Raw genomic sequence first — 25,634 nt, forward strand, 5'->3', positions numbered from 1 at the left:
ATGCATAGTTCCAATGTAAACTTTAGCATAAATGTCTCTCAATGAAAATCGCTATACAAGACCTGATTGTTGGATGAAGACAACAGAGTGCTTGGCCCAACAGACTAGTGATATGCGAGTCATGAACGAATTGTTCTCTGAATTGACTCTTTTTACTGACTCGAGAGTGACAAGTCCTCATCTCCACCAACTTGTTCACCGACTTGCCCCTCCTACCTGCTAGCCAGCTAGTGTAAACTGCGGAGATGAGGTGAGATGTGTCACTATTGTGCAACTCTTGTATTAACTGTAGTTGTGGAAATGTATCAAGTTAATTACTCTATTAACCTAGCCCTGTGAGAAAAGCAAACACTTTAGCACTTGTTTCAACAAGTATTTGCTCTCCCAGCCTGAAGCTAAGGTCTAACTCGGGCTGCACAAATCACTAACTCACTTTCCACAACTTCCATGCCACAGTCAGAAACCGTCCAATTTAATGTCCCTTTTTAATGGTTTACTACTACTCGATTCTGATTGATCAATCAACTATGCAATGCTAACTCGTGAGTGAGTAGCTCTGAAACAGGTTGAGTGCTTCTAATGAGCTGTACTGTTGGCTAGTGTGTATTAAACAAAAGTCATGTATTTATAACGAGATGAAGATGCAACGTTTAATTTTCTTAAGCCAAAAATCACATGCATGCTGTATCCAACTGCATCAACCTCCATCAAACCGTCGACATGCCATTAGCTAGCTTGCTTCACTTGTTTACATAGAATGTTGCATTAGCTAGCTAGCTAGCTAATTAGCAAGCAAGCTTGAATTAATGTCTGAACGCAACCATCAAATCAGCCAATTCATTCAAGTATTGAACCATCCTTTATTCAAATCACTAACACTCTCCAAGACAAATATTTCATGAGATATTTATTTGTACTAGTCAGGGCCCAAGTTGTAGGCTGTAATCAGTAGATGAATGTTCGTTCACCGGTGGGGGAGTCCCAAGGCTCTGGGTGACTGACTTGGTGACTCGAGTGACTTGAAAACCTGACTCTCTTTAATGAGTGACTCATAAGCTGGAGTCAGGAAAAAGAGTCAAATCTACCATCTCTAACAGACTGAGGGTCTCTGTGGGAGTTAATACATGCACACATGCGACCTCAGAGAGACACAGAAATGTACATATACATAAAATCACACACATAAATGAGACCATGTGGTTCAGGAGCAAATGTGACTCCAAAGACCACACAAAGGTTTTTCACATGGCCTGGATTTGGACTCATGCAAGCTGAGTGCCTTTCATTGGCTGTAACTTCCAATCTTAAAGTCTATACAGCCAATGAAACGTCCTCTTTGTTGTTTGAGCATGAATTTTAATTTCATATTTTTCATATTGTCTTTCTTTTTTGTAAAGTGCACTGAGACACTATGTAATTTGACACTAACACATACACAGTGTAGCTGAGGCTGATGGGAATGTCTTCATTTTGTAGGTGTCTGGACCAAACCAACAAGCTAAAATTTTGACCTGATGATGGAGAGAAAAAGTTAAAGGATATGTTTAGCGAGTTTCTATATTTTTCTTATTGTCAAGATATCTCATATGTAGAGCCAAGCCAACAAAAAATTGATCTATTTACAAGTATTGTGTGTATATCCAAAGCCTAATATCACATTCCTCTTAGCTGTAGACCTCTCTTGTTGTCCAACAACTATTAAAAACACGTCAGTGAGTCGCACTGTTGCACTGAGTAACATGTTCCTTTGCCCTGAACATTACGGTCACGTTAATTTGTTTCAAAATGACACCAAAGAATAATAACAGTGATCACGTTTCTGTGTAAACCAGACGCCACTGTGCGTGCACGGCAACGCGGTTCCATTTAGCTAGCGAAGCACTGTGTTCCTGCACATCTGCAATGGCGTCTGTTTTACACAGACCTACTCTCCGAGATTGAAAATGTGATTGCTATTAGTCTGTGGAGCCGTTTCTAAACAAACTCACTTACCCACAACTCTTTGTGGTGGTGAGGAACATGACAGCCAGTGCAACAGTGTGACTCATTGATGTGTTTTTAATAGTTTTATTAATAATTTTAATAGTTTTTGGACAACAGTGGAGGTCTATGGAACAGAGGAATGTGATATATCAGGCTTTGGATACATAAACACAATACTTGTAAGTAGATTATTTAATTGTTGGTTTGGCTCTGCTCCTAAGATTTGCTGACAATAAGAAAAATATAGAAAATCTCCAGCCTTATCCTTTAAGGCATCACCAAACTTATTACAATTCATCGTGAGGGGGACATGAATATTTATCATAAATTTTGTGGCAATCCATCCAGTAGTTGTAGTTTCAGTCTGGACCGAGATGGTGGACGGACCAATTGTTGTAGAGCTACATTGCTAGCGTGAAGTTGCCTTAATAGGTTGTATTATGAGCTGAGGGCCGACATGACATCAACATGATCCGATACATCGTCGGTCATTCGTTGATATGAAACTGACTAACATCATCCTGCATACCCAAAATCTAAAGACTGAGAGAGAGGTTTAATTGAGATGAGCACAGAGAGCACTGTGGGGCTCTGTTTCTCTCTAGATACATATCAATTCAGGTATTTTTAGTCAATTTGCTGCCCTTTAATGCGATTCTCTCTCCTTTATAAAGGACACTTATCTAACTTACTTTCACTCACTTACTTACATTCACTAGGGACGTTTTTGTGATCTTGGAAAGTTCACCCTGGTATGTGAACAGAAATATCTCTCACTCAAAGCCAGAAAATAGTGAGCCAAAATGGAGATGGGCCCATCACAGGATAGACTTGGAGTTCTTCCACTGGCGACATATGGGGGACTGCTAAAGTGGATATGCAGGACCAGTATTCCAAGGTGACTTCCTGGGCAAGTTTTCAGGTTAACTGCAGTTTCATTACAATGAATTTAAGCACGTTAGATTTAGAAACTCAACATTTGAGGACAGCAACAGGTTTTGTCCAGAGTGATGTTGGATGGTGAAGAATTGACTCTTTCTTTAAAGCTGCATTGATCACTACTTTTATGTTAACAATGAATCAAATGACTACATGTATGTGAGAGGGCTTGCTTGTACAGACAAACACAGAAAACTATCGCCCGACTCAGCATTGCCCCTCCAATCTTGGAGATAATTTAGCGTCTTTCAGCTCATTGTTTTGGTTTTACAGCAAGAAACTTTGCTCTTTGGTTCAGTCTCTCTGCTATCCTCAGTGCTGTTTTCAGAAGTTGTTTAGTGAAAAAGCTCTGAAAGACAAAGTTAGCGAGTAGCTGGTAAACATAGTGGAGGATTTAGCCGGTAAATTGCTAGATATTTCCCTTAAGAGTTGGTGGAGTCCAGAGCTAATAGAATGAAGGGGTGAATATTGGACTTATATTCGTCACATGGCCAGAAACACAACTCCAAATGAATGCTAATTTTGCTGAATGTGTAAATAAGCATGACATAAACTAAATTTGCATGGAAATAATGCAGTGTCTCATTCAGTTACTAAAACAAGGAAAACTTTCTCACTCCCTGAAAATATAAATATTTTTTTAAACACTTACCCCCAACATAATCAGTTGAAAGTTGAAATGAACTTAATATGATATGACAATAAAATCTCATTAAGTCAACTCCATTCTGCTCTCTGTGTATCAGCTAGTGCATCCCGATGATTTTGTTGGAAAAAAAATAACCTGCCCTGTATTCATAAAATGAGCGAAAAGGACTGACATATCAGCCAACAACAACCTTGCTCGGGGGAGCAGACATACAGTCGACCTGGTCCTTCTAATTCCTGTTGCGTGCTTTTCTCACCTGGCAAGTGTCTCCCCCAGGGTAGGTGACAGAGGTCATGAGCGGAGGATGGTGGGCCTGATGCGAAAGCCGAACCCCAGGGGGCAAACTATGACAACCAACACCACCATCATCATCATAATCATCACATCTTCATCTGCAGGACCCCCATTGTGCGTAACCATGGCGACAATCAGAGCGAGAGGGGGCCACTAGCCCTCGAGGTTTGTGCAGTGTCGGGGTCAGTGGCAGTGGCCTTCAAACTGCTACTCTATCCCGCTATGTAACAAAAACTACTTTATAATAACGATTTCATGACAGTGTGCCGCTTATCTAACACCTTGAACACATTTTTGGGTGTTTTTCGGCTATGACTAACAGCTGACATTGTCTGCCACATGTATAGAATGAATCATGAGCCAGAGATTGAATGACATCCATGAAACACAAAGGCTTTTGTGTGGGAAGGTGCACATTTTAAATATATAGTTTTTATATCTGATCCTTGAGTAGAACATTGTGATTAGAGACAGCCCATTTATTGGAGATTTACAAGAGGTAAACACACTACTAGAAACAGCATACAATATAAATACCCTATTGTACTTGGGGATACTTCCAATATTGGCTGTCATAGATGTTGATTAAACTTGTTTGTCACATTTGAAGCAGCATTTTGCAATTTTGTTGAGCAAAAATCATGTTAAGTGTATTCAAAGCTAGCTTGGAACTAGTGAAGCCTTTTTCTATTTGCTGGTACAGTTTTTCTGTATTTACTTATTGTATGCTATTTTCTCCTTGTCACATTACATAATTTTGCAGTGTTTGTTCCAAGCTCTATAAATCACAATTACAAAGGCAGCTACACAAGAGAGTCCTATTAATTTAAATACTAATTAGCACATTACAGAGGCACATGAGACTGTGCAGTCATTGCTTATACTGTATTGCTGGTGTATCCGATTTGCTTGTCAACAATACAACCTCACCAATTATCATCAAATCATCAAATGATTCAGGGCTCATGTATATAGTTTCGTCGTAAGGTGTTTCCATTGTTCGAGTGTACTTTTTACTGTTTGCACACTTGAAAGTAAAAATCAATGTCTTAGAAACACATTAGTACACCAAACCCTGAGTAGTCTCTAAGCAATGAGTAACAAACCAACATCTGATAGCTAATTACTGAACTAATTAAAAAAATAAGTTATTTTCAATGAACTATGAATTGAGGACTATAGCAGATCGTGATAAGTTACTTGAGGACAGTGTGCTACTTAATTAATGAACCAGCATTTATATGAGAATATGCCATTTTTGTTGAATGATGGCCACTGCAGCCTGAAGTCAGTTGCTCTTGAGTCAGTTACTTTAAAGCTGCATGAGAGCATATTAAAGCATATTATATAAAGTTGATCTGGCAAATGTGTTAGCAAACAATTACCTGCACATCCAGCGAACATGGAGCAACATTAGCATTCATTTGGAGTCATGATTACATGTACCTGATGAATGTAAGCCCAATATTCGCTCTACTTTTATCTCTGTTTGGGTCTGAACCAGCTCCTGAGAAAAATATCTGGTTCTTTAGCTGCTTAATGCTACACTATGTTTACCAGCTAGTCGCTTACTTTGTTTGCCATTTATTGCTGGGCAGGTAGCGTACAGTAGATTGAACAGAGCTTATTTGGTGAAAAGGAGGTTGTTACGACAGCAGTGACCATGAACCAAACAGCCAAGTCGCACGTTGTAGAAACAAAACAATGAGCTGAAAGACACTAAAATGCTTTTATGAGCTGAGGGAAATGCTGTGCCGGGTGAAAATTCTCCGTGATTTTGTCTCTACAAGCATGTCCTTTCACATTGCACATAGTCATTTGAATAATTGATCATACATAAATATTGATTAATGCAGCTTTAATGACATCATCTTTAGGTAACCTGTCTGAAAGCAAGTGGAAAGGGACCACAAGCAAAATGACACCTTGTTTTACTTTTTTGATAAAACCATTAAAATGTGTATTGGTGACATCCTGCAAAGTAGTAGCACAAATAAAGAGTCATAAACTACTACAAAATACACAGCAACAGTTTATCTAAAATTTGCCAATATTAGCTAACATTAACCACCAAAAACTGCCACCAAAATCCCCTGAGTATACTGAATTAAACAATGGTGCATTTTTTTTGCTCATGAACTAAACTTTTCGTTTATAAGAGGAAGATTGCATCATGTATTCTTTCAAAGGTTACGTAGTTTCACTTTAACTCAGAATCTCCTGCAAAACAGCACAAAGCCAATAACTGAATGTAATGAACTGAACATTACTTTAGTACATTATGCAAGTACATATATTAGTTGCTATTTTTGTACTCTCTCAAAGTGGTACATACTGCATTTAATAGGAAAGCATCATTACTTCATGATTATCTTTACCTTCTATTCTTGTTTCCCCTCAGGAGAGTGAACAAAAGCATCCTGTTCATTTAAAGCTCCTACATACAAACAAATCCAAATTAGATTCTGAAAGAACGCTATGAAATATGGTTCAAAATATCTGGAGATGTGTTGCTGAGGACAGGGTTTGGCTACAGTCAGAGGCAACACACCGTGTAAGGTCACCTTTGGCATCTGGGTTGTGACTCATTCATCGGCGGGGGAAAGGTTAGGCAACATGCTTCTGTGAAAGTGCACGTCATGCATGATCATTCTTTACTCTAGGCTGAATGGTGTGCATCCTATTCTGTATTTAGTCAACATGTCATATCTCATTTGTGTGTGTGTGTGTGTCTCAGCTGTGTCTCACCCGTGTAGGCTTCGCATGAGAACACAGTGTGACCCAGTGAATGTGGACCCAATACTGGATGTAGGATGTATGAGTGTGTATGTGAAAGTATATCCATTATTACTCCTCACACACCTCAGGCCTCTGCGTCAAACAAGCCATGATCACAGGGAACACCTCATGTTTCTCTGTGTCGCATCAGACAGCAGCAAATCTCAGATGACAGAAAGGCACAGAGGAAATAAGTCTATGAAACATTAAGCAGGAGCTTCCCTGGAGGAGACTGTTATTCATATACATGTATCTTAAACCAAGGGCTTATCAAATGTGGCATGTCTGATGCAGCTTTTTGAATGGCTACTTCAGCCCTACGCACTGGGCTTAATCACAAGCGCATGGGAATGGGACTTCTGCGACCGTGGGCTTACTGAGGGTAAGGCATGGGCGAATTGATTTCAAGTGGCTGCCAGCGTCTTATCAGCCTCTTGCTAAGCACCCTGCTAAACGGCCCTGTCAGAATGCCATTGTAGCCCAACCATGGAGAAGATTTAACTGCTCCTAAAACACAACTACAAGGGTGTTTATTGTCATGTCCGACACTAGAAGTGCAGGAAATTGGGTCGTAGAAATGTAATGAGTGGTGCAATTTAAAGAAAAAGCCAGAAATGAGCAATAACACTCATGAAGAAGGGGAAGGGAGGGGATGGGAGTATCTATGACAGAAATTGTAAATCCGCATTTAATGCTGCGGTCTCAAATGGTATCCGCAGAACATCAAAGAAACCCCCCTACTCCCCTCACACAAAAATCTAAGAAAGCAAAGCACTCAAAGGATTATTCTCCTCCAATCGCATACGCTCACACTGACGGGATCCTCCGCTCCTCACTAGCAGATCCCCTCCCTCACCGAGAGAGAAGTATGCGTGGTGAGAGAAAAAGAGGAGAGCTATAGGAAGGAGGAGGGAGAGGAGTGGAAGGGTAATGGGAGAAAAAAGAAATATAACTAAAGGTATGAGTCAACCAATAAAGAGATGTAGGAATATGTGGAGAAAAAGTGAACTAAGAAAGAAACCAAGTAGTGAGTAGGTGAACCTTGACCTCTTGATGGTGACCAGTTCAAAAAACACCATTATTATTACAGATTAAAACGAATTTCTGTGAAAACCATATGAAACAAACAGTGAATGCATAAGAGTCTACACCCATGCAAGCAGCTCTGTATTTTTGAACTAAATGCTAACACTAGCATAGCAACATGTTCAGAAAAAAAAAAAAAAGCTGACATGCTAATGCTTCGCAGGTATAATGTTTACCATGTTCACCATCTTAGTTTAGCGAGTTAACATGCTAACATCCGCTAATTAGCACTAAACACAAAATACAGCTGAGACTGGTGGGAATGTCATTAGTTTTGTTCTTCAGTAATTTAGTATCACACTTCAATAAATTTGGGGGACTCACAGAGACAGATTTTTCAAAGAAGACTGGTCAAAATCCAAAAAATATAGGCTGAGATATCCTGATTTTAAGTTGCGGTGGCTCGAACTGAGGCAGACACATCTTCTTGAAGTGAAAATGCCTCCAATTGACCAAGAAATGTTCGCTTATCCCGGAGCTTTAAGAATCTAGAGATAAACATAAATGTTCATAGACGGCAGGATAAAGGAGAGAGATGGAAATAATGAACGCTGCACAAATGGTCCAGCTGTCAAATTAGCATGAACATTACAAGGCAGAAATGAGTTTCTTTCTGTTTGAACACCTTCAGACTTTAGAAAGCTCTCTGCAGAGCCACAGAAGACAACTTTTTTCAAAGGTCAAGTAGTACTCCTCATGACCTTTTTGTGTAAAATCAGTGAAGTGCCCCTTCGGTAAGTATTAAAGTGTTAGGAAATAATTTCTGCGAAGAGTCTGGACTTCATGTCATCCATTTTAGAATCAGGCAGTAGAGAACAAGCTAACAGTGATTACTATATATAGACACCTGTATACCAAAATAAAAATATACAAGAGCATACTGAGAATATTCAGTCCATAACAGACCTCGGATAAAGACAGAGTGCCAGGGAAAAGAGGATTGCAGCCCTGCATTTACAGATAATCTTTGGGACGAGGCAGGGCAAGAGAAACCTAGGAATTCTGTTAACAAAATGAAGGGAAAAAAAGAGCATCAGGCACGCTTATCTCTGAGACTCCTCTACCCAACCGGGTCAGATGAATAAAGAGGTTTTAACCTAATTTCTCACATCCACTACCACTCTGACCGTGCCTGACCACAGAGAGCAAGAGACTGTGTGTAGAAGTAAATGGAATTAATCCCGTTTTTCGACTTGAAAAACACAGTAGGGGCTGTACACGAAATGCTTTTTGTCGAGGCCGCACATCAAAAGATCCTGTCTTCAAACACAGTTTGTGCTCTGTTTGCCAAGAAACACTTCAAATGTTCACAACTAAACAGCATGCACGGTCAGTTAGCAGATTGTTTCAGAGCCCAACAACAAGAACCATTTTACTAACATAACACAAACAGGATACTAAAGACAAATCTCAGCCATGTTGGCAAAATATGACAAAAGCAAATGAGTTGGCATGTTGGAGAGCAGTATTAGCCCTTGAACCAATTTACTTCCACCCTGAGTAATGACTCATCACATGGAAAATGATGGGGATGGTAGATCAAAAATTATACATGTAGGTTTATCCAACACTGCCCCCTGCTGGACATAACAATAAAACACTTATATAAGAAAGGTTACTGTAGTTCAGCTTTCTGTCACTTGTAGTACTAAATAAAATTGTTGCATTGTTCCTTTTTCTGTTTTTTTTTTTTTTTTAAACCAAAACTGACGTCTCATGATAAATAAAATGAAAATGATGCAGTTTCCACATAAATGTGCGCATGAGAATATCTTCATGAAGTGACACTGTTTATGTGACGTGTGCAGCTTTGTCAGTGCATTGTATTACGTGTGTGTGTTTTCTTTCAGCTCCACTTAAGTTCTTTTTACAACATTTTAACTTTTTGAAAAGGTTGAGAGGATGTGCAAAATGAAACACTTGCTAAAAAAAAAACAAAACCAGTGCAAAATCATTCAACCAGTCACTGGAAAGTACCTGAATGTCACAGCCATGTAAAACATGCTATGCCATATTCTGTGACCCATCACTTTCTGTGACTTGATAAGGAATTTCAGCCATTCTGAAACAGGTTTTTTTTCCAGTATTGAGACACTTTTTTTCATGGCCAGTAGGTCTGCTTTTTCCATAGTTGACCCTGTTGTGTCACAGAGGATGTAACACCACATTCTTTCCTATAATCAACTATGGTGCTTGTATTCCTGTAAACCACCCCTACACGCAAACAGCACAAGCGCAAAATACTATGCAAATAAATTGGCTAACCGTAGTCAGCAACAATCATGAGCTGTTCAATATTTGATTTAAATTGATTGGGGAAATTCACTCAGGGAACTGGGAAATAAATATTATTCTCCTGAAGTATCCAGGGCTCAGGGTCAGTTACTGAACAACACTCCTGAGGCTCGGGAGGATGGGCTCATTGACCTGTTCAAGGTACTTCAGTCAAGTGGATGCTTGCAGCTCCAAGAAGGTCTGAGCTCAAATCCATCCAGGCGCTTAATTGTAATTTTCCCTTGATAGCGTTTGCAGCATCACATGGAATGAGAATTAAGCTTCATTCAGCTGTAGAAAAATGTGTAAAATTAGTATACAATGTCAGGGCTGCCAGTCAAAGCAGCTAACCAATCGTACTTCAGATTACTGATCAATGCAGCTTGAAGGGGAACTTGGCATTTCAAAGCTGAGGCATGTCAAAGACTTAAAAGTCTTTTTTTTTAATGATAAAAAAACAATCACTGTAAAGCAACATATTGATTGATATGGTGCTATTTAAACTCAGATGGTGGATAGATGGATGGAGTTGGGATGATGTTTTGGGCTCTCTCAACCGCTGTACAGATGTTCATTCTCATCACCGATGGTGTATAGCTTTGCTGAGCTGTCATTTTTAGATTGAGTTGCATTTAACTGTGCTCCAGCACCCGTAGTTTTTATAGTATCATTAAACACTTTTTTTCTTTGAAGTCATTTCACTGTTGTGTGTAAAAGCCTTTCATTTGTTTTAAAAGGTACACTAAATCAGCAATATGTTGTATGTTTTAGTATTTTATTTTCTTCTGTTTTAAAATAAAATTCCCAAACAAACACTCTGATATGTCTCTGGTCTACTGTGCTTTACACCCCAAATAAATTTATTAAATTAATTTAATTATTCAATTCAATTTCTACTTTTTAAAAGTGAAAATAAAGCAAAACTCTTCAGTTTTAAGCAGGTACGCTTCTGGCTGCAGGTTTTATAAATAAAAGTACAGATAGAAAATTGAAATAGAAGTTTTAAAATGAAGAATTATTTCACAAACGGCAAGTTGAGTTGTTGAGTCCTTTTGATAAATTTGTTAGGTCAGAAGTCACAGTCAGTGTTTCCAAACAACAGGGAAAAGCTTTAATTGTAAGCTGGGAAGACATTTCTTTGATTTGAAGTTTAACAAATATAAATGATGTCTGAAAAGAATGAGAACATGAACAGAAAACTTACTCAACAGTAAGAGTGAAGGGATTGTCTCATGTTAAAGCTTAAAGCTGCCTGTTGCTACATGAATTAACATCCATCTGTTTGGAAAGAGTTCAGCAGTCAGTGAGAAGGAGTGGAGTCTATTTTTTTTATGTCAAACAGGACCTGAGAGGGTGACATTTACCCCAAATGTCCCAGAGCTTTGCTCTGTTTTCCTGTTCATGATGTCCTGTATGGTAGAGATGGGCAATGATTCGCTCTTGTCCCTCCGAGGGGCCTGAAACAAGTCCACCACTGCACAACTGGGCTTGGGACGCCTGCGTCTTAGTGCCCGTTTCTCCGACCGGGTCTTGGGTGGAGGGAGCCCATCACAGATACGAGTGCAAGCTGTGGTGATTCCACAGAAGGAGGGGTCATCTGAATGGGAAGATCCCTCCGAGCTGCCCTCTGACGGAGAGTCTCTGAAGATAGGTTGAAGTAACCGTTTTGTAAGGGCTCTAGGTTTTGTGGTGACAGGAACACCGTTACACACAACATCTCCATTACACAGTTCTGGAGCAGCATGAAAAGAGGGTGTCAGAGTCTCCACTTTCTCAATGGTTTTCATCTTACGCCGTCTCTTCTGTGTGGGGAAAAGTTTGGTAGAAAGAACAAAAGAAAGACAAAAGGCCAATTTAATCCTTATAATCAGTTACTATCAGTATTTCAAACTTACATTTTACACCCATACTCAGCAGTGCAATAAGTTCATCTTTACATACCTTTCTGTTAGCTGGAAAAAGACTCTGTGTCTCCTCTGCGTGCAGCATTTCTGGGCCTGTGAGCCAAAGAATGATGTTAATTTCAACCAACACAAAGAATGATTCAATTCTGGATTATTAATAAGCCATTATTAAAAACATATGAAAAAAGAAAAATTCAAACAGATGGCAGTAAAGCCATACCTTCAGTGGTGACTAACTGGAATGACTCAGTGTGTATGAGTGGATAGGATGCACTCCTCTTCAAGCCGGTGTCATCACAGGAAGACAGCTGCCTATTAAGGAAACAGTAATGGTTGAGGGAAAAGACTGTATGTGGCACTTTTATTACGACATGAGTCACGGCTGTGCAATCTCTTAAGAATCCAGCAGCGATGTTCTTGATGAATAATTGTTTCAATGAGGTGGCTTAATGAGTAGAGGCCATTCACGGCACCATAAGAGGCCATTTACAGATGATACTCAGTGCTTTTTCAAATCTAGCCTCTCAACTACAGCTTTTTCTTAGCCATCATGTGTTTGAAGACACACCTTCCTCATTTCATCTTTTACTCTGCTGAATCTGGTTATAAAAGGTGGACATGGTAGAATGATATGTTTTTGTGACACAGTACACTTGTTTTGTTACCTTTCAGGGCAGCAGTAGGAGTAGCTCTTGGGTATGGGTGGCTTTGGTTCTGTGGTTGGAGGCAGGGTGGAGATGCGGCAGCGGTTGGCAAACAGCAGCAGGCCGAGACACAGACACAAGACCAGAGACAGCACCAAGTAGTTCTGCCTGTCTGACACCTAGGAGAGAGACCACTGATTACATCACTTGCAAAAAAAAAACCCCAATAATGTCTGATGTGTCAAAAAAATGAAGAAAATGTTATATAACTTGCCCAAGTACACATTCAGACATGTATTACAGAAGTCGATGCAGTAAGTACCAACATATTTTGTAGCTTTTAAGATGTTTCTGGGACTATATGTCAGGACCTGGTGGCCCAAAACTACTAGTGTATCCTAATGACTTGATCCTGGCAGAAGACAAATTTACTCAGTTTGATTCTAGGCTGAAAAACTGATTACAGATGAAGGCTGTCTGCCTGAAGGTTTGTATCTACCTCAATCTGCAGCTGACTGACTTTGACAGACAGGTTGAGAACCAGCTGAGTCACATTCTCCAGCTGACCTTGTAGCAACTGAATAGACTCAGTCTGACGCTGGTCCTACGGGAGAAAAAGGACAACAAATTAAGAGACCAACCAAACAGGAGGATCACATCCCTGGAATGGTATATTTGTTAATAAAAAAGCAGAATACATGTGAAATTAATTGTCAATTCCAAAAGATTTTACTTGGAAGTAGCAGCTCAAATTTATTGAGCAATTTTGCATTCATTCACTATGAATGAATACAGCTTTGGGACAACAATCTCAAGCTCATTGCTCACCTGCTCCTCTGCAATTCTGGAGGTGTTCTGGAGTTTAATGATGGTTTTGTTGAAAGCCTTTTGCATCTCCTCCATCTGCTTCCGATACCTTGAATTAAAAGATGGAAAAAAAGAGAAGACTTCAGTTCATAATCATCCACATAACAATCTCATTGCTGTTTTATGTGTCCCTGTTTCTCACCTCTGGCTAAGCTGCTCCAGGTAACGTCCGCTCAGTGACATGTTCATCTCCAGGGCCTTGATGCGGTTGTTGAGCCGCATGAACACGGACTCCTTCTGGCTGGAGCCGTGCACTGGGTTACCATTCTGCTCCGTGCCATTCGGAGGGTCTGCGTAGATGTCCGAGAGGGACGGTGAGGCAGGCAAGGAAGGAGAAGATGAAGTAGAGATATCTTCTCCGAAATCCTCCGTTTTAGTTTCTGTGATGACAGCCTGACCACCAGAGGGCTCAGCTTCTGTGACGGTGTCTGGAGTAATGTGGGGTGGCTCAGTGGGAGCGGTACCGCTTTCAGGAACAGCTGGTGGGGCAGGGTGTTGTTCTAAATGAGGAGCAGCAGTGGGATGGAAGACTTGAGATTGATCTGTCACATCTGGGGTTTGGATGGGGGGGCTTATCTCTGGCTGAGAAACATCAATGTGAAGCTTCTCTTCTGTTGGTGTCACTGAAGAATCATCCACTGTGGCACTGATGCTGGGTTGTACATCACTGGAGCTACTGAGAGAGGCTGAAGTCTCCATGTGCTTCTCTTCAACCAGCACCTCCTGGCTCTTTTCTGGCCTCAGCTGCTTTGCTGGTTCCTCAGAAGAAAGCTGTGGTGTCTCTACAATAGGGGTAGGTTTGGCAGAGGATGAATCGGTGACACTGGGTTTGGGGAGCGTCGAGGTTTGACTGGGCTCCAGCAGAGGAGGCTCAGACATGGACTCCTTATGAGATTCTACTATGTTCCCTGGAGGCGGTGGTGCTTCTGACGGGCTGGCTCCTTTCTCTGGCTCCTGTTCAGAAGCTTGTTCTTTGTCATGGGGCTGATGTACCTCACTGTGGTGCTGCTTGGGTTCAGGGCAGGCAGAGGGGGACAGGGGTAGGTGCAAAGTGGGCGTTTGAATGGGAGGAATCTTTTGCTTTCGGTCCTTTCTGTGGCATTTTTTGAACAGCAGGACTGAACACTGCCGCTGGAGATACTCTTGGAGGGAAGCTGCGCAAGAGCAAGAGGAGGAAAAAGAAGGAGGTAGCAGTCCTTCTTGTCGCTCATGAGGATCCTTTTTCTCCTTTCCTTCATCCACCTCTTCCTCTTTATCTAAAAGGGTGATTGTAGAGCCGATAGATTCTTCCTCATCTTTCTCAAGAGGAATGATAATTTTTTCCTCCACTGGGGGGAGCTCTTGTTTGCTAGTATCAGTGGTAGGTGGCTCTGGCACAGAGGTCTCTGAGGAAGGGGCTGCAGTTTCAGGGATATCAGAGTCTGGTGAAATCTCCACCTCTTCAGACTCTGGACTAGAAAGAGAAAAGGACATCATAGTGTACATTAAATATAGTAAAGGAGGAACACATTAGAACAGCCGTGAAGGACAAGAGACCAAATTAGCTTTAGTTTGTAGGGTTCTCATATAATTATACCAATTGTAGGTCCCAAACTTCAAAGGAAAAACAAAATTTAAAGCAATTTGAAGCAATATAAATTAATTTGAATCTGTCAATAATATTAAATTACTCAGTTGTTTGTTCAACTCTGAAACACAATGATACAATTAAGATTGGCTGATGGTCGCTTTACATTTCACTTCTGACAGATACTCACACTGATGTAATTTCTGTAATAGTAGTTTGAGTGGTAGCTTCAAGCTGAGATGATGGTTCAGTCACGTTCCCTTCCTGGGATGAAAGGTTGCCTTCAAAACATGAATGAAGAAATATTATACAGTGACTGGCTGCACAAATTATTACAATCTGGTGTACTAAAAAGTGTTTTGGCCATACCTTGCATCTCCGGGCCTCCGCCAAGAACATTGACAGCAAGATTATTGACCATGTTCAAGATGACATCTGAAGAGAAAATTAAAACCGGAGTAACAACTTAATACAGTACTCCAACTTTGGGATCATCGTAGTAGAAATCCATGTTTCATATACTTACCCTTTGCTGATCCAATCAGATTCTTGGAATACTTGACTTCACCAGGTGCATATCCAGGAGGATAATCTGTAGGGAGCAGCCATTAGCACACACAAAGCATTTCTATTTATGCAATAATTCACATCAACCTCACATAAAAACAGAACATTAAAAGAAACTAATAAAAGTTACCATAAACAACTTTAGTTTTGGTGCAACAAATGTAAAAAATAACACATGAATACACAATAGATGGAATAATCTGATACAAATTGCACAGAATAGCTGAAAATACTCAGCTGCACTCAGTTTGTCTTACATGTTGTAATACCGCAACAAAAGGAGAGAAATATATATTTATATTCTCGCTATGTTCTCAGTTCTCACCCAAGTCGTCGTCCTGATCATCTGGTCTTTCAGAGGGATCAGCGATCTCCTCGTACTCTTCCACCATGCTTGTGCCAAACACCCTGGCAAAAAAAAGAAAATCAAAATCTTTCCATAACCACGCTCACGTAACAGTGAAATCTAATCTTTTATCCAATGATCTATTCTCAAGTCTGTGCCAGCTTCTAGAGGGCAGACAGAGCTACACTAAAAGTATGCAACACACAAAGGTCATATAGAAAAGTCAGTCAATAGCTGGTCCTTCATTTCAACATGAGACAGTTTTAACACAAGCATCAAACTAGTGTTGGATACACCAGCTCTGGCACAACGTCTATAAGAGTTACATATACATTATATGAAATTACATGCACCATTTAGTTTAATATTTCCTGCAAATAAATATTATGTGATATCTTTGTTGGTTTCAACAGTTTCTGACACTTCTGTGCACAATGCCCCATTTTTCCTTTACATTTTACAGCAGTGGAAAGCACAGCTGCTAACATATGCATTAGTTTTACTGGCTCCCACCAATGACTTGCAGTAAGAGGTGTGGGTGAACTGAATACCTATGACTATATGCCAAATATTACATAATATCACTTGACACCATCTAGAACTCATGCAGTATGCAACGAGCAATCATCTGGAAAGTAAAGACAAACTAGTTTAATTATGGTTAATTAAAACTAGATGAATATATAATTAAATAATAAGACATACTGTACGACACAAAACAATAAAAATACAAATGTAAAACTATGAAAAACACATGGCACTACTAGGGCTGAGCAATATATCGATATCCCGATATGAGACTAGATATCGTCTTAGATTTTGGATATCATAATATCGTGATATGGCATGAGTGTTGTCTTTTCCTTGTTTTAAAGGTTGTATTACAGTAAAGTGATGTCATTTTCTGAACCTTCCAGACTGTTCTAGCTGTTCTGTTATTTGTCTTTACCCACTTAGTCATTATATCAACACTAGTGATGATTATTTATCAAAGATTTCATTATGTAAATATTTTATGAAAGCACCATTAGTCATTCCTGCAATACTGTCGCAATATCGATATTGAGGTATTTGGTCCAAAATATCATCTTTCATTTTGTCCATATCACCCAGCCCTAGTCACTAGCTACATTTTGCCTTTACTTTCATGCTCACTTCCTTCTTAAACAGCTCAGGAGAGTATGTTATGAAAGCTTCATTGCCTGAATATTACATACCTTATGAGACTGAGGGGACAGAAATGTTCAGAGCCAAAGTGAGAGACCAGCTCCACCTAAAACAAAATGTGAAAATGATTCAGATATTATAATGGAAATGTGTGGTGGATTATACCTCAGACCATTCAACAATCTCAGCAGTGGCTGTATTATTTACAAACTGCAAAGCCATGATTTTGTTTTGTTGTATAATCAACATAATAGGTTAAAATGAAATGCTGACTGATTGGTGAGTGAGTTACTGTGTAAGTAGACCTGAGAAACATCTCAGTACTCAGCAAGTTAGATCATTTAACTTAGTATGCTTGATTATTTGAATGACAGCTGGCGGGTTACACTTCATGGGTTTAAAATGTTCATTAGGTGTGATATGAACGTATTCAAAGAGTAGTTCTTGTAGTAAGAATGGGCAGGTTAGCAGCAGTTAGATTTGATTATGTTTTTAGCATTTTAAGTCAATCACCCCAACCGTAAAAGATATAAAAGAGTCTCCTTCATGTTTATTATTCATTTCACTCCACCACAGACCTCTACAAGGAAAGCAGGCTAACCTTTATGTACTTGGTGAACATCTGAAGCAAGAGAAACAGAAAAAAGAGAAAAAGATTACAGAGATGTATACATGCATTCACACAGGACCAAAGAGAGAAAGTTGGTTTTATCTGAATTATGTCAGAAGCAAAACGACTGTGAGGCCTTCGTCTCTGAGACTCAGTCAGACAATCTAGGATTGAAAATACTTTTAAAACTGTCCTAGTTTGAGGATTTTGCTGGTGCTCTTATCCAGAAGGGTGTACAATATGAGCAACACAAACATTTATTTTCAGTTTATTGCATAACTGACTTTAAGGAACCAAAACTGTTAGACCTTCTACAACACAGTCTTTTAACAGTTATTACACAGGTTGACCTTGTGACTGCTAAAAGAAGGAACAGAATGAAAGTGAAGGAACTAAGACTTCCATTTAAAGAGATTCAGAGCAAAGTGAACAGAAAAATCTCTGCTTGGGTAAATACTAAACTCTTCCCTGCACTAAAAAAATACCACACTCACCTTCACATATTTAGCGTAAAGATGTTCATCCAATGGGAAGCTCTGGACTGTGCGTTCATCCCGGGCGTGAAAGGTTCCCAGCTTTAGCCACTTGTTTGTTGGGTATCTGCAGGAGTAGATTTATAAAACACATTCAGTTATGTGGTCTAGATGTTTGTCAGCTCATGATTACTGCTTGGTGTCAATGGAATTATGATTATGATTAGATATCACTCTTTGTATTTCTCTAAAGAAACTGTGCTCCCTGCTCTGTTTTTTGAGGCCTTCAGTTTTAGAAAATCAAATTAAAACATAATTAACATTTGTAAGCTGCTAAAAGAAACTGTTTAAACTGTATAAAATATGATAGCTGTATGTACCGATCACTGATGGAGACAAGAAAGTCTTTCGGAGTGGAAGAGAAGAGCTCAAAGTTAGCAATGTCTAACTGCTTCAACTGGATGGGCTCACAGAGCTCAATGATGAACCTGAGAGAGGGAAAGAAAATAAAGAAAATACGGTTCAGTCGGAGATGAAAAGAAATGTACTCAGGTTGCATTTGTAAAAGAAAACCAGATATGCTAGCATACTACATACCAGATTTTATTACTACATGGGTTTAGCATGTACATGTCCATGTTCTCCTTCAATATGGCTGAAGTGCTCTGTATGGGACAAATTAAGAGATCAGCTTGTATTTGTCATTATGTCAACATCTAACAGGACCGGCAGTATTCTTTGCAGGCTGTGGTATCATATATACCTTAGCCTCTGGGTTAGCACCAAGGATCTTGGCTCCACACTCCACTGAGGCGTAGTTATTGAAGTTCTTCTGGACTTTCTTCACCGTATGAGAACCCCCATTAGTAGAGGTATGAGTAGACAGAGCTACAGGGGAAAAAATTAACAAAGAATTGATGGGAAAGCTTAAAATTCAGCCAACATTCCTGTAGTTTGAGGTTAAATAAGAATGTGATACATGTGTGATACATAAACACAACTGTATGAGCAGAATCAAAATGCAATCTTACTCTTCTCCTTCTCCACCTCCATCATCTTCCGCTTCCACTCATCGAATGTGGGAATGTCCTCGGGGTCTTTGCTGCTCACACTGGAATCTGTGTCTGTGGTGACAGGGGAGCTCAGGTCCTGTCAAAGATAATGAGAAAATGAGAGCTGGGACACCTCCTCTGGAAGTCAAGAGGTAAGAGAGGAAAATAGTTCACGTGGTATCCGTGTGGCCTTACTTGTTCTTGTTTCAGCATGTGTGAAGTATTGGCCTCCAGATGCTGTGTGCCGTGACCAGCAGGAGAACTCAGAGGAGGGTCAGTGTGGGTTTTAGTACCTGCAGTGTGAACATTGGAGGTGTTCTCCAGAACTACTGGAGGGCTGATGTGGGAACAGAAAAACATTGTTATCTTGTTACAGAGCGTCAGAGTTACACTTGTCTCAAAGTTGGCACTGAACTGATATTCTATCTATATAACTGATGTACTTGCCAATATGACGAAAAATTATTTTCACATTTTGCTCACAAAATAGGGCACATAAGTACCAGTTCCCACCTATCATTATCATATGGGTTGGCCTCTTCTTCTTCACAGTCAGCAGGAGGCAGGTCAGAAGCAATGATCTCAGGTGCAGCTACATCAGATGCATCATCTGAGACACTAAAAATTTACAGGGAAGCATCCAAGAAAAAAAGAAACATTTTAACAGAGACAGTGCTGTTAAACCTATAGTAAACAATGTGCAATCACATTTTTGAAACACCAGAATAAAGAGGTACAACATTTTTTCAGATTATTTGAACTAGCTTTAATTAAAAAAAAAAAGTGAATCTTAAAATGAGCTTTGAGAAAATAAGGGCTTGCCTAGTTGGGGTGTTGTCCTGAAGGTCAGGGATGTTGGGGTTGTCTTTAAACTCAGCAGCAGAACCAGAGACAGAGTCAGAGGATGGGAGCAGGAGAGCTGATTCTTGGTCTTGAGTGATGGACGCTTCGATATTTTGATTTTCTGAGCCTTGCTCAGGTTCTGGCTCAGGTTGTGAAAGTCCTTTGGCTGCCTCCAACTTCACCTCGACAGTAGGCTCATCTGCTTCAAAGGCCTGATAGATAAACAGAGAGATATTTGAGCTGTCAGGGGAGATGTTCAAATGCTCAGCCCATTAGCCAGAGTTAAACTAATCAACTAAAACACTTAAAAGCTTCTAATGTTGCAGGAATGATCGATAAAAAAAGAACTGGATGCCACGATATATGTGATTGCTCATCCATGTTTGAAACTGTTCTTCTGCTCAGGAGGCATCAAATGGTAAAACCCTGAGAAATCCGAAGGCAAACAGGTCTTTCAAATCATTACTCATGTGTATTAAGTGTCATAGCACAGATTTGATTTGTTTTTTAGGCTTTAGGGATTATCTTTGTGACAAATAGACAGATGTACCATATCTAAATTTTGATCTACTTAAATGATACCAAAGACAAGATGTAATTTCAATATGCACAGTTGTAAAGTTTCAAACTAATCTCCACATCACCTCTGAATATTGGTCTTTTTTGTCCACCTCCTGTAGTGTCTGCTCCTCTTTTTGCTGATCATCCTCTATCAACTGTTCATTTTCTGGTGGGGACTGGGTAGGTAAAACCCAGCTCTCCTCAACCTGGAGAAAACACATACAGTCACTCACACATTATTGACACCATGAGGGGACAGTCTAATCACAGAATCCAAAAGACCCTCAAATAAGAATATGCTAAATGTTTTTCTAGCCCATATATTCAGGTCTTGCTGTGCAACTAGTGTTACTCTGATATGTATCTAGCATCGCAGCAGGTTTCCTGTGTGGTAAAATAAGCTAAAAAATGTATAATGAAGTGAAAGGTCACATGAGTGTTGTAGCAGAAATAACTGGATGATGTGGTAGGTTATAGTATAATACAGCAGATGCCACCTTGTGATGATGAGTCTTTTCTCCTGACTCTTCCTCCGTACTGATGTCCTGTGAGGACACGGGCTTTTGGGCCTCTTGGTGTGATTCTCTGCAACCAACATAACAACTAGGGTACCTACAGGACAAAAGGCACAACAATTAGTGTCATAAGATGTTGAGTCAATTTGAATATGCATCACTTGATAATGGATTAAGAAAAAAATGTCCTGGCGTCTGGGAAAGAAGCAAGTATAAGGGTATTGACAAACTCTGGAATCAAGCACACTACACATTTTATTTGACTGCAGTGAGTCATACACAGAGGAAGCTGCAGCATGATGTCACAGTGTGACGCAATGAGAAAGTCCAGGTGGCCTGCCCCCAACGTAGACAATTTATCTTATCTGTATACAGAGTCAAGGAAAGTCATCAAAGTGTTTCATTGCTCAATTTGACTGGAGGCCTTAAAAATTAACTTAAAAAAAATATACATATTATTTTTGTCTGTTGTCTTTTGTCTGAAACCTGCTACCTACTGTATTCGTCCCTGTTTAGAGCAAAAAGACACTATTTAGGAAAGTGAGAATAAACAATAAATAACATTCAGTTATTTTCCTTCAGTTACAGTTTCTTCTATACTTTTTGTTATTATTATTGTTGTGTGGATAAATATGTTGAAACTCTATTCTTTTGCTTTTAACAACACAGTTCTGTTGGTGACACTGTGTCAGAAAAAGTGGTCAGGGTCACAGTGACTGTCTCCACTCCTGGCAGGAAAACAATGATAAAGAGCAGCGACAGTGCTTTAAATACGGATTTGTGTATAAGATTGTACTGCATGAATAATGTCACGTTCCTGTGGGGGAACAGGTCCTCCTGCTCCAGTCTCAAAGGCCACACTCCAACAGCGACTGCACCTTGTCACCAACCCAGGCCGCTAGCTGGATTTTATTCAAGATTCCATGTCAAGGACTTTCCTTAGCCAATGGGCTGGCTGGCTGGCGCAACTGTTTTGTTGATCTGACTTGCAAGGCTGGACCAGTCACAAACACTTAAGCCAACAACAGAGTATTTGTTTTCTAATTGAAAGCCAGAAGCTGTAATGTAACTCCCAAAGGGGCAAAAGCGGTGTTAAGGCATGGCTTTCTAAATAATTAACTAATTGGTTACAGACAAAGAGTTAAAGCAGTAGACTTTACATATGAAATGGTAGGAAATGCTAGATCTTAGCATGGATACATTATAGATACATTTGATTTTTTTGTTTTACAAATATGGGATGTTTTTCGACACATTCTTCATGATGAAATGGCTATTTAGTGTCTGGGTGGGCCAACATATGTGGATGTATTATTAAAGGGATCACAGACACTATGCAATAACAAAAACAGAGTCAACACAGAGCAGGCTGGAGATGAAGGAGTGAGCTGGCCACTATGTAACCAATGAAACAGGTAAACACGTCTCCCACGAGAGCAAAGATCAAGCGGATGTGTCCAGTCTCAGTGCACCAGTCACACACTTGAGACACACCCCTGACTGACACGTGACTGTGAGTCTTTCAACTTCTGAATGCCACATCACATGATGTACCATTGATTATCTGTTATGATTACAACATTACAGTGCGGCTTCACTCAAATTATGACTTCATACACTGAAATGACTCTAATTAGTGTGTGGGACAAATTATCAATACTGCAATATATTGATTTATGATGCAATCTCTAAATACATTGAGACTCTGCCACCAGCATATTGCATAATTGCAGAATCACCTGTGTTATAATAACATTTCTACTGTGGGCAACATATTGCAATAGTATTGTATCATGATGACTTAGCTTTTGATTCCCTTTATTAGGGGGTTTTCTATCCCAGGATATTTGATTTGATATTGTGTTGTGCTGTTGATGGATAAAATAACCAGATGGGAATGTTTGTTTTTGCCTAATCCAGCAAATTAATTATCTGACAATATGAGGTACTTCATCACATTAATGTTAAAATCACACACAAATCCAATATTGCCATAAAAACAATCTGGCTCATTGATTTGTAAGATTGCCTAACACAATCTAATAAACTTAGCTAGTCTGGTCTAGACTTTAGACTGTAGACAAATTTGTATTGTTTCACTGTATATGTCAACCAAACCTATTTAAGAGTAACGGCTTTTATAAAAACTTTGTCAGCTTCATTCTTTCGTTAACATCTGATACACTTTCTCACAGCAGACATGTTGACTTGTCGTAGCAGGAAACACACAGGTGTAATTAATAGCATTAACGATGGCTCATTGACTCCATTAAACATCCTCAATGCAGCATTCCTGTTAGCCAGCATGCACAATACCAAGGCCTAAATGAAGTCTAATTGTTATTATTCATACCTGTATTTTTTCTGCTGTGACATGTCTGAACGCTGTGAAAGTCTGAACTAGAACAGGACATATTTACATTTCACCTACTGTGCCAACAGTACAGGCCAAAAGTACTATCACTCACAGCTTCACTCACGAGAGTTAAAGCAATGCTGGTAGATGTAGGCCAGGTCAACACCACCAACACAGATCTTAATACCATATTACATCATGTCTCCCTGCCTCCATCCCCTTTCTATCTGAAGTACAGGAATCAGTGTGTGTTATGTTTGGTTACTATCCTCTAACATCGTGACTATAGGCTATAATCATCCCACATAATCTCGCTCTCTGCTGGCTTTACTATGTTCTGTCAGATTTACTGAGACTCGATAACATCCAGCTTTCCAGACGACTGACGTGACCTGCGTGAAAGGCCTGTAACGTAATCCTGTCAAGAGCTGATGGACCAAAGCTGTGTAACGGTGGCCATAACGTTAGCTCAGTTATAATGTGAGACGTGGGAATCAACAGTCATTGATGTCGGTTACAGTAGACTCAGCAGCTTTATTTCAGTTGACCAGAAATCTTACGGCGTCTTTAGCCGGATGTCTTCTATAAATGCTATTCTACGTGTATTCTCGTCAGCTGGTGCTTTTTTAATTGGATTCTTTCTGGATAACGTTAGATGACACAAACGTCGGGCAGCTGACTGAACTTATGACGTTACAATTTTGCCAAATTATAGATAGTAATGGCAGCAAAATATCATGAGGTGGCGGGAAAATGTAATTTAGAGAGAACTTGTTTATCGGCAAGTTGTCAGCAAGCCAAGCTAACTCGTAACGTTGACAACAAGTCAGAAGTCAGCCGGGTGCCACATCACAACATAGCTAGCTGACTAGCGTTAGCTGTGTTACTGTGTTGTGACTGAGTTAGCTTTGGGTAACGGTAGTCAGACAGTTAGTTACTTTTCACACTTACTGACTCGAAATGGAATAACAACAGTGTCTAAACGGAACAAATTGCACTAACTTACCAACAGACTACAGCAACACATAGCCACACTGACACAACTCGCCATAACAGAGGTGTCATCTTCATCCCTCTCCTGCCGGGACAGACATTCTCGCCGTGCTCAGAAATACAGCTATATTCCTCCAGCTAGCTGTCTCTTCACCCGTGTAAGTTAGAGCATAAATTCACACGCCGTTTCCTGTTCACTTATAGCTAACGTTAGCCGTTTCACGGGTGAGCTGTGATGCTGTTACCCACAACCTGCTGCCGATTGTCATTGAGTGTCAGCGCTCAGCCGTCCAATGAAAATGCAGAGAGGCTGTTGCGCAGTTCAAACTGAGTTGGCGTTAGGGATAGCGCTCGTTTTGAAGCCTCGAGTTGTCCGAGCGGGCGGAGCTTCTGCAATTCAGCTGTTTGAGCATCGTGTGCTGTCTCATTTATCCTAAATACGATTTATGTCGACAAAAATAATCCCACAGCTGACATGACTGACACACAAATCACCGATGATGTGACATTTAGTTGGTGATAACAAGTGAGCTGCGTTAACAGCTGATAGAAAATAGGGTAACCTTGCGAAAAACTTCAAAAAATTTCAAATATTTGACTTTCAAACACTGAAACTTTATACCACATTCCTTCGCTTAATGCTTTATTGAGATTTATGATTTTTCAGAATCCACGGTCCACTTTGTGTAACTATCTGTAATACAAAAACAGTTCGAGTAATGTAGCATCCATTAGGCAACACGTTGTAACACGACCCAAATTGTGCAAAAAGAAGCGTTTATTGCACAAAAAAGAGAAAAAAAAAACCTTAATAAAAAACAACCGTCATCGTAATAGATTACTGCAATATAACTGTCAAGTCCTTTAGTAATTTGGGACTGTCAGGTTCATTGGTCAGTAATGTGCCACACATCTCGATTGACTGTATATAACGGACATGCTACATATGTTGAGGCCACTAGAGGGAGCCATTTACTTAAATCTGCAGCATTTAGCCCACTTGGATTACCTTGGTGTCATGTGGCGAGGCACAGAAAACCACAGGAGTGGGAGGCCTGCAAAGATCTCTCTAAATGATAAGGTAGCACTTCTTCCCACTCGCAGGGTTATGCCAAAAGGTCACACTCGAGCAGAGCTAACAACAAGCTCATGTTAGCAGTAACAGT

The 25,634-nt window shown here is 39.9% G+C and overlaps 1 protein-coding gene across 2 annotated transcripts; it reads right to left on the reverse strand.

Moving 5' to 3' along the window:
- Positions 1-11,034: 11,034 nt before the first annotated feature.
- Positions 11,035-24,764, reverse strand: LOC137193821 (SUN domain-containing ossification factor-like). Of its 2 annotated transcripts, XM_067605214.1 has the most exons (24): positions 24,482-24,764; positions 21,102-21,216; positions 20,688-20,810; positions 20,023-20,255; positions 19,714-19,818; positions 19,396-19,537; positions 19,180-19,297; positions 18,912-19,036; positions 18,746-18,813; positions 18,529-18,636; positions 18,170-18,275; positions 17,667-17,687; positions 17,116-17,171; positions 15,878-15,960; positions 15,512-15,577; positions 15,355-15,420; positions 15,176-15,266; positions 13,561-14,871; positions 13,380-13,467; positions 13,051-13,155; positions 12,573-12,730; positions 12,128-12,219; positions 11,945-12,000; positions 11,035-11,805 (listed from the first exon to the last, which is right to left on the reverse strand). In XM_067605214.1, the coding sequence occupies exons 1-24, from the start codon at positions 24,544-24,546 to the stop codon at positions 11,338-11,340; spliced, it is 3,969 nt and encodes a 1,322-aa protein (XP_067461315.1). In that variant the 5' UTR covers positions 24,547-24,764; the 3' UTR covers positions 11,035-11,337. The 2 variants fall into 2 exon arrangements, with proteins under 2 accessions (XP_067461315.1, XP_067461316.1); XM_067605215.1 differs by lacking the exon at positions 17,667-17,687.
- Between the last annotated feature and the right edge of the window lie 870 nt (positions 24,765-25,634).

Source organism: Thunnus thynnus, chromosome 12, assembly GCF_963924715.1.
Source record: "Thunnus thynnus chromosome 12, fThuThy2.1, whole genome shotgun sequence".
NCBI lineage: Eukaryota > Metazoa > Chordata > Actinopteri > Scombriformes > Scombridae > Thunnus > Thunnus thynnus.

Bases quoted from the DNA above. Each gene is read 5' to 3' on its own strand.
- LOC137193821 (XM_067605214.1), bottom strand. From the start codon at position 24,546: ATGAAGATGACACCTCTGTTATGGCGAGTTGTGTCAGTGTGGCTATGT. The intron at 13,156-13,379 runs GTGAGCAATGAG...TTTCTCCCGTAG, and splicing joins CCAGAATTGCAGAGGAGCAG to GACCAGCGTCAGACTGAGTC. The intron at 12,001-12,127 runs GTATGGCTTTAC...TTTGGCTCACAG, and splicing joins CCAGTTAGTCACCACTGAAG to GCCCAGAAATGCTGCACGCA.